The sequence below is a fragment of the Zerene cesonia genome, unplaced genomic scaffold (assembly GCF_012273895.1).
Source record: "Zerene cesonia ecotype Mississippi unplaced genomic scaffold, Zerene_cesonia_1.1 Zces_u002, whole genome shotgun sequence".
NCBI classification, from domain to species: Eukaryota; Metazoa; Arthropoda; class Insecta; order Lepidoptera; family Pieridae; genus Zerene; species Zerene cesonia.
The window spans coordinates 601,223-620,896 of NW_024045132.1; the positions used below are offsets into that span (position 1 = coordinate 601,223).

At 32.4% G+C, this 19,674-nt stretch overlaps 2 protein-coding genes across 2 annotated transcripts; one reads left to right on the top strand and one right to left on the bottom strand.

The window, feature by feature from the left end:
* Positions 1-2,405: 2,405 nt before the first annotated feature.
* Positions 2,406-5,736, top strand: LOC119838387 (ras-related protein Rab-8A). The gene is made up of 5 exons (XM_038364321.1): positions 2,406-2,590; positions 3,382-3,581; positions 4,066-4,158; positions 4,612-4,725; positions 5,181-5,736. The coding sequence occupies exons 1-5, from the start codon at positions 2,467-2,469 to the stop codon at positions 5,262-5,264; spliced, it is 615 nt and encodes a 204-aa protein (XP_038220249.1). The 5' UTR covers positions 2,406-2,466; the 3' UTR covers positions 5,265-5,736.
* A 1,743-nt stretch (positions 5,737-7,479) lies between these two features.
* Positions 7,480-10,946, bottom strand: LOC119838386. Its single transcript, XM_038364320.1, has 5 exons — positions 10,629-10,946; positions 10,366-10,557; positions 9,597-9,735; positions 9,283-9,415; positions 7,480-8,048 (listed from the first exon to the last, which is right to left on the bottom strand). The coding sequence occupies exons 1-5, from the start codon at positions 10,764-10,766 to the stop codon at positions 7,889-7,891; spliced, it is 762 nt and encodes a 253-aa protein (XP_038220248.1). The 5' UTR covers positions 10,767-10,946; the 3' UTR covers positions 7,480-7,888.
* Positions 10,947-19,674: the final 8,728 nt, after the last annotated feature.

Consider the following 19,674-nt stretch of genomic DNA (forward strand, 5'->3'; position numbering starts at 1 on the left):
GGTACTTATAACTCATATCATCATAGCTTTATAACAATCAGAACATCATAATGTTATTTTCGCTATTTTTCTATTTGAAGAGATTCATATTTTCATCATATGTAGATACTTATTAGTGTCGATCAGAGATATAGGATATCTTGCAATGATTATCAGTTTATTGTTATCATTTGAAATATAAAAACTATATAATTAATATAACTATTTACGTAAATGCAATTAGCATATTGTAGAAAGGATTTGCTTTTTTGTTTCAAGGAGAAAAATTGTTTAAATTACATGTCAATGCCGGATGTTTTTTTTTTAATTAAATTAAATTATAAGTTCACGTTAATTAACGAGAATCTATAAAACAGCGCAGGTGGTAATAAAAGTATTGCAGCCGGATTTAGAGCAACTGTTTACGCGAAAACATTGCTATTAAGCGGCGGACGGCAAGACGGCGCCGGCGCCGATGAAACTGACATTTACAAGAGACCTTGCGCGAAACAATTTGCGAACAATACACGCGCGTGTCACACACATTCCCGGAACCCACCGCTCGAACCCCATCCGACCTTAGCCTCACCGACCTCCAAGCCTTTCGAACTACACTCCATCCGAAACAAAAATAGAAGAGCCATAATGAAAATAAATTGGTCTTTTCTTAAACCGAGAATAAGTTGCCATCTTAACTCACGATGCAATTTCGAATCCTGCAATAAAAATCATATCTATCCTTTGCACTTAGTAATGAATATGATTTTTATGCATTAACAATTTAATATAAACGTTATTGTGTTTACTTTAGAACCATTTAAAATTTGGATGCAAGTATGAAATTCGATTAATGAGGTATTAGTAAAGAAAGTGTCTATTGCAGTGTTCGCCCACTAACCGGACAGTCGGTTGCTTAACTGGAAGTTCCCACAAGTGCGTCATATTGGGTAACGTTCAACCGGATCTGCGGACTCATTAAGCGAAAAAAGATCATATCGCAAACAATAGAGCACTCGACGACCGAAAGTGATAGTTTAAATGATATTAAAGAGGCCGATGACGGTAAAGAAATGTCCGCAAAGATGCGCAGTCATTCCTAGCGCAGCAGCTATTATTGACAAGTAGGTGATAGGTGAATATCGAAGACTAAGACATAATGGTGTCGTTTAATTTTACTAAATAAGAATCAATCTATTTGAGAAAAGGATTAAGAATTGACCTTATTGTGTAAAGGGCGCAGCGAATGTCTAATCCAATTATTTAGGAATTATTGTGTGTCATGATATTAATTTAAATGAATCCACCTGCTGTGAGCAGTGTAACAAATATGCATTCGGCTCCAGCAGTTAAATTATAGGAAAGCATGAAACCAGTAGGCATAACATAACTCGCTATGAATGGCAAACATAACGTCTGTGTCAAAATTGCAACTATTTACAATACATCATGTGGTGGCAGTGACTGCGGCGTTCTGGTTTGCGGTTCTTTGACAAATGAAGCTGTAGAAGCCGCTCTGTGAGAATGTAATGTATGGTGACTTAGCGGCTACCGTGCGACCCGGAACGTGCGTCGAGCAAACGCCTCACGTATTTGAGTTACGTGCGCCAGGATCGCACTGGGATGCCTCGAATTTATTATTTACGAAATGCAGGAAACCTTTCTACTACTATTGTACCATAACCTTTTGTTCACCGGCAATCTCCAAGCAGACAGTATTATGTTTACTTAATACACGATTATTAATTACATGGTTTAAGTTACAGGAAATACCACCACTATAAATTAATTTAATGTGCCAAGATTATATTTAAAATTTTACAACAATTCTGCATGAATTCACTTTATCTTAACAGCTAATAAATTTCAATAAAATCGCGCTTTTAAATGTCACCCATGAGCCAAGCTGGGATATATGACGAAAAATAGAAAAAGCACAAACACAGGTAAACAAAGAGGTTGATTGTCGATCTACAGTTCCAGCCAGCCGCATTAATACAAACATAAGGCATTTACATACTACAGGGTTCAGCGAGATGAATCGCTAAGATATGCAAGGGATTTAAGTGAAATAAATGGAACTGTTAATGTAAGTGCAACACCCACAGCACCCGGAAGGGAGTTTATGACTTGGATACCTAATCTGGCTAAGGAATTTTGTTTACAGTTGATGCTTAAATATTTGAGTTCAACTAGATACATAAATACAAATTCAATTCACTACAAAATGCGTCGGAACATGTAAAATATCTTGCGGTAATATGTTATTTATCTTTGAACAAATCCGAGTTTATTATCAATCCTGTTCGCGTCAGCTGTGGATTTGTCTTTTGATATGTGGCCCTGCCTTGCAACAAGTTTCTTGTTAGACCGGGGTGTACCCGCATCCCGCACATGCGCATTTACCTTCATCGATTTTTCGCGGTTTTGACAGTTCAGCCGATGTTTTGGGCTGCCACCCGCCTTCTTGGAACGAAGTAAACAAAAAATATGGCTTTAGATTTTTCAGCTACATATAAATTGCTAGTTTTAGGCGACTCAAATGTAGGAAAAACGTGTATTGTGCATAGATATTGTGACGAAAGATATTACGATATTTACATATCGACAATAGGTGAGTAAACTTTTACTTCTTATATTTTATTAGCCTTTGTGACTGTGGTGATGCTGTTTAGAACCTCTTTGTAATATGAAGAACTAAGGATATTATGAAGGCGGATATTGCAAGAACAATAAGCTATAGAACGAAGAACAATGCCATTTACGACTGTTTAATTTTGATTTATCGAGTATAAGTATTGATGTGTTCTTACTATATATACAAGTCATTTACGTCAACACATAAAATTAAACGACTGATATTAATTAATTTGCATCAGAATCTTTAATGGCACATTTTGTGTATTAACGATTAAAAATACCTACCAGCACTTGAACAAAACCATGATAAGTCAAGCATTAAGATATATAAATTTAATGGCATAATTTTAAACGTTCTTAAAAAATAACCTTAAAAATTAATATGCACCTACCTAACCCTTTCGTTTTAATTCATTGATTTGAAATACAAGTGTTCTTTTTATTTTATTCACTTTTTTAATTTAGGTTGACTTTTATCTGACAATTAAGTTGCAGTAGGTAATCTCTTTAGTATGTAATAGACGCAAAGAATGTTATAATTCCGGTTTTCCTTTTATTATACAGAATTAAAACGTTTGTACAAAACTAATTTAATAAAAGGGACGTAAAACATAATGAACAGGCCGCTCGTTTAGTAATATTAAAATATAACAACATTTATAATTGAAACTATAAAAGTTCGTTTTATTGACGAAATTGTATTGAAAATAATTGAATTCCGGTGAAGTTGAATTAGTACTCATAAACGTGGTTATTTAATTGCAGGGATAGACTTCAAACAAAAAATTATTAATTTAGACGGAGTGCCAATTAAGCTTCAAATATGGGATACTGCGGGACAAGAGAGGTTTAGGACCCTCACAACCGCTTATTACAGAGGGGCCATGGGCATTATACTCATGTATGATATCACTAATCTGGAATCATTTAACCATTTGTCATACTGGCTACGGAATATTCAAGAGGTAAGTTAAATAATGTGTATTTTCTAGTAAAGTCGGAGAAACGATTTCAACGACATCAATTTTAACATTTTAATTGATGTTATTAAACATTTGTTTGTAGATGTTTATAGTAAAACTAGCTGCGCCCCGCAGTTACACCCGCGTAAGTCCGCCTGTGCTTATATATTATTCCAGCTGTCCAGCTGTCTACGTACCAAATTTCATTGCAATCGGTTCGGTAGTTTTTGTAACAAACACGCACACATCCTTACAAACTTTTGCATTTATAATATAAGTAGGAAGTAGGATATTAGTAGGCGTAGGATTTTATTTGGATAATCAATTATTACTGTTATATTGTTACTCCTGTTTTAAGTTTTGTAGCCATTTTGTGGGTAAGAGCGGATATATTTATCAGGGGAAACAAAATTAAATGAGAGTAAATTTGTATTTAGATTCATTATTTCTTCAAGAAAATTAAACTACTTTATTTATCAATTTTCAGTATGCATCGCCAGATGTAATCAAAGTTTTAGTTGGAAATAAGTGCGACGTTCATGAAAACCACAGAGCTGTGCCCAAGGAAAGAGGGCAAAAGGTATATTTATAGAATAGTTCATGATAAAAATGTTACTTCATATAGTTCTAATTAGAAAACCTTGATACTAATGCCTATCTATAAATACAAACTAGATTATGTTTTTTTATTGGTGTTAATGTTGTTTATAAAATTCTCGTGTCACAATATTCGTTCCCATACTCCTCCAAAACGACTGGATCGATTCTTCTGAAATTTTGTATGCATATCGGTTAGGTCTTAGAATCGAGCAACATCTATTTTACACAACACTAAATAATAGGATAAATATTAACATGCATCAGCGTCGTCTCAGACTTAACGATGTTTTCTATGAATCACAGTAATGGCGAATAACTATGTCGGTGAATCATGAGAATTTTCATTTTTCGACATTTTCGACATATTTGAAGCTTTTTAATTATGTTTGAGTTATGGGTACTGATACACATCAATTTAAATTTGATTTTACAGATTGCTGACGATTTTGATATGCCGTTCTTTGAAGTATCTTGCAAGAATAATATAAACATTGAAGAAGCTTTCCTTACGCTAGCGAGAAGAATAAGGGAATACAGAGATTCGAAGGTAATGGAATGTTTAATGATAATGTGTTTTCAAGATTTTAGAGTTAAACTACTTTTCAGAGTTCATACCATCCCATATTTTGTGTTTTAAGGTTACTTATCTTAAACCCAAACAATCCTACCGATGTTGTGTATACATGCATATACACTTAGGCATAGTTTTACCTAAATTTCGATACAAATCAATGTTCATTTTAGTACGTTACCGATACAAATCTTGACAGTAACAGTTAATAGACTTTACTTGGACTAACAATCGATATAAATTTGAAAAAAAGTAGAAGAAATTAAATTACTAAGACAGGATATCGGGTGGCCAAGTACCAAAACTCATGGTCGTGTTATGACTTAAGATGCAGGATGGCAACTAGCCTCATGATCGATTATATATCTTCTATTCTTTATACTTTTCTTATATAGCTATGAATAAATAAATTCTATTCCACTTCCTTTCAGGCGGATGCATTCGAACTGAAAGAAAGGGACAACGTCATTAAGCCATCAGAATCTGAGACGGACGTATCAAAGTGCAGCTGTTAGATTAAGTTTCTATTGAATATTATAGCAAAATACCTATTAACGGAATCGGTGAGAAATAAGACAGGGTTCGCGATCAGGTACCCATTAAGAGGTAGCCTTTAAAACTCGAATGAATCGTATAAAATGGGTCGGTACCTAACATAATCTAGCTGAAATCCAAAATTAGATTGGACAAAGTTGAGAAATGAAGCTGTTTTAAGTCTGTTATACTTAGCTTTATGCTTGGATACGTTCACATCAGTATAATCGTATGTGCTCTAAATCGTTTGAAAAGTTAACGTGATTTAATTGGGTGTTTTATTCCGGTTGATTTCGAAGCAACTTCTACCACTATAGTTGAAGATAGTATATTCTCTAGAGTACTCAATACTCATATTATAAAGGTAGAAATAGCTTCTTAAGGAATTATAGCTACAATTATAGACTGTGTGCACGCTTTATGCATATTGTATTAAATGTGGTAATCCTGAGACGCGTCACTGTTCGTCAACTGCCCCTTTCCTCAACCTTCCCAGTCCATTCGTACTTTCCAGGTTTCAAACCTTGTTCTTTTCCCCTACACTACAAAAGCGGATAACGTGCACGGGTGGTGGTGATCGCTTACCATCAGGCGAACCACCATCTCGGTTACCGGCTATGCCATAAAAACTGAACTTCCGATGAAACGAAACTTGAAATGCTGTACATGAGACAGGAAGTTGTCTTATTGTGATGGCAACAGTTCTGTTAAAAATGTCATTGGTCAGTCAATTAAGACCCTAGGGGTTACCGTAACGTCTCAAAGCAGCACAAATTCCAGTGTGAGAAAATGATGGCGCTAGACGACCCTTATAGCTACGTCTTTTTCCCACACTAGAATGATTACTTCACTATGGCGTTTTGAAAATATATGTTATGCCCATATAGTATATAGTATTGACATAATTTATACGAATGATTTTAATTTTTAGACAATGATCATAAATTATGTCATATGTTTATTTCTTTCATAATCGGCAGGGTGAAGTAGACCAGTGGTGTTTAGTTATATTATTCTATTGAAATATATAAGAGGAATTTATTTCTAGTTAATACCACGAAACTTGTCAAAAGTAAGATTTTATGCGAAATGGGAACATCAACGTGTTGAATGATAAATTTATAGCTATGTAGCAGCTATCTAAATAATTCATTATGTTAACCAATGATATTATAAGTAGAGAAGTGTAGATAGGTTAAAAGCGCTCTGGGAGCGGGACGTCGAAATGTGACTAATACGTTTGTCTCTTTTTCGCTTACGATAATTAAATCATGCCATCTTACTTTAACGTTTTATCGTAATTTAGTGTGACATTGAAACCTGAGCTATTGTTGTGTGCGTGTTAACGTGCCGTTTTTTGAAGATCGAATGTTGTATTGGTAACATATCTACACATTTTTACTAATATCATTGTATGTTACAGTTTATAAGTATAGATTATTTTGGATCGTGGTAAAGAAAGAGTAAGTGTAATGAATTTGATCACCAACTCATATTATCCAACCGTTAGCTTAAATAACAATGCGAAATTCCCTAGAATTAAATATAGATTAGAGATGTATTAAATAGGCCTTGTTTGGCTTCAGGCAATGAAATTTAATACGCAGCCTATTCATTGCTCACGAACTGTAATGATAGACAATGAACAGCACATTTTACGAATTTAAACAATTTATTTAAAATTTTCTAATGGTAGATATTATATCGTATTGATAAATTAATGCATGTTTAATCACAACATTAATAACGTTACAATAAGTAAGATTTCATTGGATTGGATTGATAAATTGCTATATAAAGCTGCTATATCAACAAAAAAGGAGTGAATTTTTATTAGAACGCGGCTAGTATGTGAACGGAATTCAAATTGTGATATGAAAGAGTTGTTTCAAGTATTGGTTATTTTACTGGCTTTGAATGGATTAGATTTAAACACTAGAAGTAGATTTCGAATAGAGGCCTGCAATACTTCCAGATTATACACCCAAAGTTTGATTTTAACATTTTTCAAGAATAGTAAGGGGGCGTACATAAATAAAAAGTCCTGAAAAATGTATCACGTAATTTATGGACGCCCCCTAATTATTTTAGTAAATAGTGACTAAACTTATAAAACTAGTCTAATGAATTGCCGTTTACTACGTTTTTCACTCCAGCGCAAATGGGCAGTTCTATGTAAAATAAATTTTTATTACGATCAAATCATGACTTTATTTTTTATAATTATTCACTATTCTACCCTTACATCTAAATTCCACTAATATAACTCGGTCACATTTTTCATAAAAAGATATTCATTAGAATATTCTAGGAGTAACATAAATATCATTTCATCATTATTTTCTAATAAATTATTATTGATAAATACCAGGTATACATTTAACAGCTACTTCAAAACATTTAAAAATTTACTAAACTTACATTTAAATATGTAATTTACCATGAATAAAACAAAAATATGAGTTCATTGATGCGGCTATAAATAAATAAATAAAATATATAGTCTTACAGACATTGATATTTCATGATACATCTTCTTACATTTTCAGAATGAAATATTCATGTAATAAATAAACTTAGTGTAAAATAATTATGATACTTAACTCTAAATATTCAATGTGAATTTTCTTTTTTTTGGTGCTATATTTGATTCCTTCTTTATAACAATTGGCTTCACTTCGTCTGGAACAACTTGCATTTCCATTTGAACTACTTGTGAAGCTGGCTCTGTTTTTATGTTCATGTGTTCAGTTTTCTCTTCTTTCCTGAAGTATAAATAAGTATAAAGGTAATAGACAAAAAATAAAGCGATAAAAATACTATGATAAATTTACAGAATTTTTACTGATTTAATGCACATAATCTGTATGAAATGTGTATACTACTGTGTTTTTGTAATAAGGATAATGATGATGATGATGATGACAAAAAGACAGTAATTTAAACAACATTCTTAAAAAGCTGTTCGGTTCCCATTGAGTAGCTTTGGTTTGTTCTAAATATCCAAATAAACTCAATTAATCTATAACAAAAACTAATATGAAAATTGGGTACATAAAGTTAGAGGAAGCCGATTTATTTATAATAAAACATTATTTCAAATAGAGAATATAATAAAGAAATTTAAAATAACATTTCTTATGATCCTTTTTTCTAGACTAAATTGTCTCTGCAGATCTAATACTTTATGGTAAAAGATCAAATATAAAACAAGAACAGCCTGTATTAACTTGGAAGTGTGGGGTTCGTGCGCTACAGTTCATTGCTCAGTCAGCAACAAGCCAGTATTACAAGCACACAAAGATATAAAATGAGCGAACAATTTAATCAAAATGCGTCCAGTTTTGTAGGACTTAAGCTTTTACAATTACAATAACATACAAGATTTAATCATTCTCGAAACTAATGTGTAAACTTTGTATGTGGTAATCGAGCACGCTTCGGCACGAATTAAGCCAGCTCGCACCAGGGAAGTACTATACCCCCACAGATCGGTGTAAAATATCATACTTCTGTCTATCATTCGGTGATCGGGATAGTCAGAGGATATATATCTTTGTCCTTATTCTTCCCAGTCCTTTCCTTTACTCCTCTCAATAATCATTTCTTCATCCCTTTCCAATTTGAAGTCGGAACTCGGCAATCCATTTGTAGAGGCGTAAGGTCTGCAATGGACCTTACGCTTCTCTAAATGTTCATGGGTGGTGGTAGCGCTTACCATCATGTGTCCCACCAGCTCCATTGCCGACTGTGGCATAAAAAAAAATGCTTAATCTAGTACCGTCTTTTTCGTTTTTTAGCGGCAAAATAGATGCGCCGTATGAGTACTATCAAAAGCAGGACTAACAATTCTAACAATTCCATGTCGGAATCCTTTTTTTTTTAATGAAATGCGCCCACATTGACATGCCTTTTTACTAATGATTTTTTTTATATTTCCTGGTGCAAGCTGGCCTACTTCACATAAAAAGCATTAAATAAAACCAGACTAGTACTTACACTGTAATTTCAGAATTGCTTGTAGTTTCTTCTTCTGAGTTTGTTAAAATATCAGAAGATCCAAAATGTATGTCAAATACAGTGTGCTTTTCCATATGTGCTTCATCATTAAATGGTTGTGTTTTTAGGTATCCTGAAAATAATAGATAATTCACTTCTAATTACAATGTTAATATTTGATCTGATTATTTGTCAACTATATTAATAACTACTCAAATAATAATTAAATACAGTCCATGCTATAGCTTATGTACCAGTAGGGGGGGACAATATATATCACAGTTATAAAACATAATATGATTATTTCAACTCACTTAAGCAAATTTCTCCAGCCTCCATTTTGTATTCTTCAATTTCTTTATCTTTGCGTTTTAACAAATTGCGTAACTCTGTTTCGCTGTTTCTTAAGTCCTGAACGGTTTTCATTAATGGCTGTGTTACGATTTTGTAAAACTGTAAATTGATAAATGCAAGACAATAATAATAACGGAGATATAAGAATAAAACAAGCATGTTTCTGCAGTTTGTGAAAAGGAAAGGAGAATGGAAACAGTCTAATTCGAATTCAAATTGACTTTATTCGCTTAATGTAGATAATAAATTTATCACAATTTAACATACAGCTGAAAGCTGAAACCAACCACATCCTCCGTAAAGCTTAGCAGCTTGTGAGAGCTTTTGAAAGATTTAGGACAATTTGAGTACCTTTTCCTATAACCCAAACTGTCTTAAATGCTATCATGACATGGGGTATCTTTAGTTGCCATGCATACTCTACATAATTGTTGGTATTGGAGATATTACTTATCACAAAAATGAAAAAAAAAAATTGCAACAATAATAACTTCTCATCATATGGGCATCACACTTACCAATAAAAAAATGAAGCTGTTATTGCAATATTGCATGGCTGATACAGATTCAAATACTCAGATTATTATATTTTGCCTTCAATTGAATGAAAAAAGATAAATAGAAGGATAAACTTGTTAGTATCCTTGGAGACTATTCCACTGTTTTCTGTTACAAAAAAATACACTTTGCTGTAGGTATAGACAATTGATATATTTTCTATGAACTTACTTTATCGTGGGATCCCAGTTTTAGCTTTAATACTAGTTTTATTGGATAACCAAAGTTTCTTGACATTGAAAGTTTCAGTTGATCTCCCTCAATTGTCACATCAACAGATTTTAAATATTCAGGTTGAGATAACATTTGAATTCCATTTGTAAATAATTCATCAGTTTCTATTTCTAAAGCAAAATTGTTGTCCTGAAAGAAACACAGATGTTAAATGTATTAATCTAGAATTATATACTTTACACAATCAAAGAAATTCTCACTTTTAAATAAGAAATAAATCCTTCTTTATCAAATTGCACAGTCCATATCTTAACATTATTTGTTATTGTTATATCGATATTGTTTTGTTGTGTAAATAATAAATAATAGGGCAATGAATTGTGCAAACGTCTCCACATAATTAAACCTAATGTGTTGTATTGTATTAACTATCGCTGTAATTCTATGTAAGTTAATTTTTATTTTAGATTTTAATTACAGATTGAAACTGATTCCCCAATCCCCATACCCCACATATACAATCATAAATCAATTGTCATTTACTCAATACATTACAAATTTACAATTTACAAGGAATACTCAACAATGAAGCTGTCATACGTCAGTGTCACGGCAGATGTCAACGAACCAACTTTTTTTAAAGATTTAATGGCTTGGTTACGAACGAACAGAAATGTTGGTGCTGTCATTTATCTTCAGTGTGGTCATCATTAAGTATAATTACAGATTACTTAGTTAGGTTATATGACAAGCTCTACATTTTATAAGATCACCTGAATTATTACCTTCTTTATGATTCAGTGCTACTGTACGGACGATTACGCATTTAATAGATTGACTTTTTTTTTCGCAAGATGCAAGAAAGAATACAAATATTTTTTTACAGTGGGACATTATCGTTTCAATAAATAAGAAGTTAAGAAGAAAATTACTAACTAATGGATTATGACTTACTACGACTTGTTAGTAATAAAAGGATCGCAGGGGAAAAGTAACCCGCGGATGAATTTTAACCAGCTCCCGTGGCCCCTTCACTAAAGCGGCTCGACGGAACACAGTGGGGTTTTGGTCGGTAGGAATCCGACATAGCCCACGACTTTTCCCTCAGTGCCGTGAGTATGCAATATTTCTCACACACTTAGTACACCATTTATGGTACAGTACAGTCACGGATAATATTATAATACTATAACACCGTTATTCGATGGCAATTTGTAATGATTTCGTTCCTTATGCCGTAATGCATCCAAAAAATAATGATTTGACAGGATAATTCTCCACCTACGTAGAAAATATAATATCGTATCATGACTTCTTGCTTGAATGTTCTTATTTTCTGACTGTGAAAATTTCATATTTTTCTGTGTTGGATATGTACGTGATCTCAAAATGCTCTGGTGAAGACGGGGCGAATCGCTAGTTTCGACATGAAATACTTTAAATTTTGTTCAATGATTTCAATGTAAAAATGCTTTCTTTTGATATAAGTTAATTGGAGTAATTTAGCTAGAGGCTATAAAGTACGTAATAAATGAAGTGATTAACTTCATCGACTTAAATAATTTAATTTTTGTACAGGAAATTGGGGCTTTAATTAATCGCAGTTACTGGTATGTTTTGTACGCAATAACGCTTTCATTGAGGCACTGATTTATTTTCTATAATGTATGGTGATAAAAAATAATGTGAATATTTGTAAGCATGATGAATATTTTGTTATTTGTTTGTTTATTTGATATGTTAGTCATAAAATTGAAAATGGTTTTTAATGCGTTAACTTTAGCTAATAGAAAGACTCTATTTTTTCTCATTATAATTATAAAAATAACTGTTGCAAAGAAACAATTATAATAAGACATATAACATACATACCTAGGAATAGCGTGTTGCTTTTTTCAACAGCATTGCTGTTAAATCTTCATTTATATTTTATCTTAAAAATAAATGAAAATCGTGTTGTTACAAATGTTGCTTCGTTTGTCACTTATATCTTATACCTTTAAACGAGCAATTCTTGCATATATATATATATATATATATATATATATATATATATAATTGGAATCTCGGAATCGGCTCCAACGATTTTCATGAAATTTAGTATATAGGGGGTTTCGGGGGCGATAAATCGATCTAGCTAATCGATTTTTTTTAGAAAATGTCATATTCCTGTTTTATTTTTATTGGTGAATAATAATACTATTTTGCTTCGTAGATAGCTTGACAACTAAAAATAACACATAGGCACTTTTTATACCGATATTCCTACGGGATACGGACTTACGCGGTTTCAACCGCGGGTCACAGCTAGTAAGTACTATTTAAATAACTATAGCTACCACAAACTTATTGAGATGTAAGTAATTGATGATCCTAATTAGCTACATCTGTTTCACTAATTAATTTATTTATGGCTCACTCTGCCAAATAGGCCACTACTATAATTAGGTTAACTTTAGATTTGGTTCGGGCAATTTTTTTGTCTTTAGGGTTAAGGTTAGGGTTCAAATAGGATTCTATTACTAAGACTATTTAAGAAATATTATAAACCGTAATAGTTAAGCAGTTTAAATTTTCAGGGATTTTGCATGTTTGTAGCCGCTATAAAGACAAATAATAAAAAGCGTCGTTCAGCAACGGCTGGCTCGGTCCTAAATGAGTGACCAAATGTTTTTCAATCGTTCTTTAGGTTATTTGTACAGAACCCTCAGTGTCAGTAGTTTCACTCGCACTTCATCTATTTTTATGTTATATAGCAAATAAACCATCTAGTATATTAAAAAAGAAACTTCAATTTTCATCAAATCATACGGATTTTCTTTACTTGAAATAGCTGTGTATTTTCCTCTTCCCTCAGTTATTACAGTTATTTATTCAGATATAAAATAGACAGTGATAAAACAGGAATAATCAAGGGTAGTGCAGATTCTATGGATATTGAAATTCTCTTGATAATATCTATTCAAGTACATTTTAATTGCCTTCTTTCTTTTACATTTTTTATTTTAAAATATACGTCCATTTACAACCACTTTTAAATTGTATTCTGTTTGTCTCTTGTAGGAGTAAGAAATGACAATTACATTTTGTATGTAGATCCAAACATGATAACGTGAGATGAAAAAATTGTTTGATGCCAACTTATAACTGGTGCTATAAGTAAACGTTTCAAGTTGCATCTATTCGATTGAAAGTAAACAATATATTATACTAACTTTCCGTCCACGTCTTCGTCGTCGTCGGTCCCAGGGTTTAGGGCATATTCCCGTGAAGGTAGGATTTCTCAGAGTATGTACCATATTATGTCAAAATCGGTTCAGTGGATTAGGCGTGAAGAAGACAAACAAACAGAGTTACTTTAGTATTTGTAATAAATATCACCAGGGATTAGTACTAAGTAGTAGCTTATACTTCTTAAAGTTGTTATTACTCCTATAATGGATAAATAAATTTTGCTATTTTAATTCTCACTATTTAATTGGATTTTTAAAAGTATTATTTGCTATATTAAGTAAACTACGCGTTATCATGACCATAATTTATTACCTCTACATTTAAGAACTTTTAATAAACAAAACTAATCTGAGTTTAAAAGTATTACCAACCTAAAAATGTAATGTAGTACCTTACATACAGATTAAATTACATTGCAAAATATATTTAAGATTTTGGAGTTAAATAAATATAATTTTACCTCAATAAGCTCATTAGGTTAATTAAACAATAAACTTTGTAAACGAACAATAATGAGCACGCTGTTCTTAAGACTACTACGGAAATTTCCGATTGATATTTACAATTGTATTTGCGATGCTAGTCTGTGCCCTTTATAGCGATATAAACGATCCTGACGGAGAATTGATTATGGCCTAGCGCCAGTGCACTTGGCTACAGTAACCCCATTCACATTTACACAATTTTGAGTTCACAGTTTCGGAAATTCGCCAGTACCTGATCCAATTGAACACTCACCATAACAGAGTCTGTTCAATCACACTGGTTGCAGTTGAATTGGCTTACATACTCGATGTGACAGGATTTTAATCACATTTTAATATCGTGGAGACATATGTTCTTAATTTATACTCAAAAACATTTTATATATTTTCAACGGTTTGTACTTATTAGTTGAGTAGATTACTGTTTAAGTCTATACATATACCACATAGATATACGTTTTATATTTAGCATTGGTTTGTTTTTCAACATAAACACACGTAATATCTCAAAAATGGTGGGTCGTATGAAAAAAATTGTTAAGACGTTTTTTGTAGATAATTTTATGATCTACAATTTTTGTCCGAGGTAATTTTCCGAAAAAACTTACAGTTTCCCTGAAAATCGCGAAAAACTAATTTTTTTGACCTTTGACCTTGGATAAAAATTTTTCCATGCAATGCAATGATTGGTAACTTCTAAATTTTATTTATACCTGTATTTTAAACAACTTCACTGATTTTCAGCTTGTTGTGAATTTATGTATCACGGAATGTCCAGATTGACCGGACTACTACTAGTTAGCTAACTAGGTCCACCCGTATGTTGAAGGAAAATATCGACCATTCCGCGGTTTTTCTCATATAGTGGGCGTTCCCGAATTCATAAAAATATGATACATTCTCGTATTTCTTTAAAAACTGAAACAAAAGTTTAAAGCAAATATTATACAATTACTAGCTGCGCCCCGCGGTTTCACCCGCGTAAGTCCGTATCCCGTAGGAATATCGGGATAAAAAATAGATGTTGGCCGATTCTCAGACCTACCCAATATGCTTACCAAATTTCAGAGGAATCGGTCAAGCCGTTTCGGAGGAGTATGGCAACGAAAACTGTGACACGAGAATTTTATATATATAGAAGATGTAATAATGGGTACAGACTGTGACTAAATGCGCTTTTGAAATTATTGTTTCCTGTATCCATATTCTGTGTGCGTGAAATTATGAGGCTTAGCGGATTTATTATGCATAATATTATTCTGCCGACTACTAGTGAATACAGACTAATCAGTGCTTGTTAAGTAGGCATTTGAATAAGGAAATTATATGTTTCTTTAACCTTGAATGTCTGTGTATTTGAAAATACGTTTTTACTATGAAAGGTTATTGATTATGTCTTCACGAAGGAAGTTAATTAAAAATATGTTTTTATATCTCATGTTGGTATTCTATAGATTATTTTCAATTGGAAATCAGGCGGCTTTACAACAAAGGATTATTAGTCAACGAATCTTATCAGTACTAGTTTTTATACTAGTTTTTACTTATTTATCATCATTAAAATTTAAACATATTTTCTATAAAATGTGTTTACTGTAACTATAGATAGGTACTTCAAAAATGAATTCTTGTTGGTGTAATATCTAGATTTTATTCCCACGTTCACACTACTTCTACGCTATGAATTCTGAGCATTTACGTTAAAGGGACTTTTCAGAACTACCTACGTATAAATTTTAACAAGCGAACATGAATTTTGTAAAGGTTAAGTTTTCATTCAAACACCTAAGCACATATAAGAGTTGTTACGTACTACTAGTTGTTTAATTTTACATAAAATAATAACTTTTATAGACAACGTGCTAACTGCTTGCGGAATCGCTCACGTGCTTATAGAATTTTGTACTTAGTGGAATTTTTGTTAGTTATTAATTTCAGAAAAAAATATATTTATTACTATTACTAATATAATAACTAATAATAATAATACTATTTATAAACCATAGAGGTTCATTTTTATAGACCAGAATGACAGTCCATTTTCATCCACCGAAATTAGGTATACAAATACCTGAACTCTAATAATAATGTGGGTCCGGGTGGTTCCTTCTCGCCAGTCATCAATCCTTTCCTAATATCTTTCCCCTGAAAAACATTGCAGTGCATTAGCAGAGGCACTACCTCTGCGACTGACGAACCACCAGCACACTTGCCCACTATGATAAAATAATATAAATAAAAAACAACTTCGAGAGGAGGATGGGAGTATGGCCACAGAATAATGAGTATGGCTGTGCTGCTAATTTGCTCTCCTTGGTCCTCAACAACACAATGTATTCGCATCGCGTGCAATCAGGTATCATATATTTTGATTACTATTTTAAGTAACATACACTAAACATGTTAGATTTTAAACAAATTTTGTCAGAATCTCGTAATTTTTGGTATATTTTAATTAAGTGGAAATATGAGCTAAAATTAATAATTTTTTTGGTTAATACAATTAAACTACATGGTTTACCAATATATGAGAAATACATATTATGAATTGTTGCTACTTGGCCTTTAATCAATTCCGTGTCATATAAACTTCACCCCTCATTGGCTATTGTAATTTTTACCTATTTGAAATTATCGATATCTTAATCTACCCTTAGATAGTTAGGTAGGGACGACGAGAATTACTTATTTTTGCAGACTCGATACATATTAGTATTATGTTAATGCCATTTACGTATGCACCTTCGAATCTGTGCTGTTTAGAGAAATAACATATACGAATTATATAGCTAATGGGCAATGGCATTATTTAGGTTAACATTTTTACGTTAGCATTTATTGTACAGCAAGTTTATGGTTTGAAAGAAAACAGAATGAAAGCAAACAAGCTGCGTAAAATTGGCGACAGCCAACAAATAGTCCTTTGGGTTATTTACAATTGTATTTGTACCTTTATTTTCGCATACTAACTTTGTAACTGTTAAATTGCACATAGAAATTTCCTTATTTTGCGAAACGAGTAAAAATTTAGCACAAATTTAAATGAGCCATGTATTTTACGAAAAATTGTATATCTTGGCTTTGTATTATTTAACTTTTGTAATTGTGTGCTTTTATTCTACTTAGAGATTTTTTGTTTTACTTTTGTCTGTATTTTCTGTCTTCTTTTAAAACGAAAAACATGTTTAATTGCGTAAGTATTAATAAAAAATAGTGAGGATTTATGAACACAACATTGTATGCAATGAATTAATTATTTAAGGATCTCTCTATAATGGGGCATTAGGTTGTGCAATATGTGCCATTCTTTTCAAATCAGTTTTAATTTAAAAGCACGGTTCATATATGATATTCGACAAGTTATTTTGTAGGGTGTTGGCAACCTAATTCGAGAGTTTAGGGAGTCAGATGCTCAATTACTAAATTTGTTTTGCTATAAGTGCTTTAGTTATAATTTGCTTTATTATAGGTTTTGCATTAAATCCGCAATGCATTAATTAAAAAAAAGGGCTTTACGGCCATTTTAAGAATAACTTTGTGATAGCACGTGTTTACTCTCAGAATCGATAGGCGCAAATAAAATAAAAATATACTTTGTTCTTTTCCCCAATTCAATTTGGTGAGCCGTTTTTTTTCAACATCTTAGCGAGCTTTATATATTCGAATGAGCCATCATTAAATGGATACCGCATCTTGGGAACGGGATCCGCGAAGCTAATAAAAGATTGGGTTTTACTTGTGAGTATATTCGGGGCGTAACACCTGCTTTATTCCGCAATTTGGTTGTATGTAATTCAAATGCGCTAGCTATAAACCTTTGTTCTTCAATTATTGTATTATGTCTCTAAATATACAGAGATAATTTGATCAAATATTTATATTTTTATGTAACTGTAAATTAAACCATCATTTGTTGAAACCGACACTATTTTTATGTATTATTTGTTATTCATTATGGAAAAGGCGTCTAATTGCTCTTTAGACACGGACTTAATGTTACGTAATACTTTAATTCATTTATATTTTTTCGCGACTCGAAGGTCATTATGACATAATAATGAAACCTGGTACAAAGTAAAATCATCTTACATTATTTATTTGTAGTCGCTAGGGCTTCTAGACTTCACTGATGAATTCTAAACAATAAAAGCGATTCGATGAAACACAATAGAGTTAAGTTGGTAGTGCGCTGCTTTCTGGGTTGTGGGAAACGTAGGACGTTACCCAGGACCTTTTCCCCGGGGGCGAAGGTATACGTACGGGCGTGTTTTCCGTTTTTCCTGTTCAAACGAGTTTATTTCGATCACGAAAGGTTAATAAATAAAATACTTATTATCGGTATAACGCGTATGTACTTCTCTTAAAATCAAAGTAGGTATAGGTATATATACTAACGCATGTTGAAGAGAATAAATAATGCATTCTGATCAAGACGGAGTTCAGAGTACCAAGGAGCCTCAAGGCATAAGTCAATTTAGCAACATTTTTCCCGCTTTTATGTCTGATTTCGCGAAAGGATCACGTTATTTGCTATCCAATAAGAAGTACTGACTTCTAATTTACGTTGTGCTTGGACAAATATAGAATTATTCAGATGCACAATTCAGGGGGCTAGATGCTACTAAGCTATAAGTAGAGGACTAGTAGTAGTAAGAGAAGTAGTTGTTATATTATTACTAATAGAAACAGTAAATTACCTTAATAGATATTCTGGAACTGAATCATTTCAGTAAACATAATGAAAATAAATTCAAATATCGGTTATGATAGATATTAATGCGATGAGCAGCACAGCATTCATTGGTGTGGAATAACCACTACAAAGCAAAAGTTGCCCATTATAATAGAAGTTAAGAGTAGCTCACACTGTTAACTGAATATTACGTATTTGCATAATGTGATGATAATTTGTTGTCCCCGTAATATTGTTTTTGCTCCTCGATATTTTGATTAGTTATTAAAATAGCTTACTCATACTTTTTTATTTTTTCTCTGATTGTTTACGAGTCAATATGGAATCAAAAATAGATTATTTCATTCGCATCATAATTAATATAACATGGGATATACATGAGAGCTTTCAAGCATTGTAAGCCTGTGTGACGAGTTTCAGTTCTTCTTATAAATATTGGAAATTTGTCACAAGGAAACTGAAAACTGTCTTTGGAAACTGTCTGTCTGTCTGTCTGTCTCCTACGCTTTCACGCCTAAACCACTGAACCGATTTTGATAAAATTTGATATGAAGATAGAACTGAACTTGGGAAAAGACATAGGATACTTCTATCGCGAAAAAAGGGTAGAAAGGGTTGAAAGAGGGGATGAAAGTTTGTTACTGTCAAACCGATTTTGATGAAACTTGGTATGAAGATGGAGCTAAACGTGGGAAATAACAGACGATACTTTTTAATGCGAAGAAAATGCTCTTTACCATGTCGCGCGATATAAGCGAATTCTACGCGGGCGAAGCCGCGGGCGAAAAGCTAGTATTATATATAAATTATATTGATCTGTTATTATAACAAAATTAATCGAGACAGAGATAGATGGATTTTAATACTATTGTCTAAAGAAATCGAAATTGATAG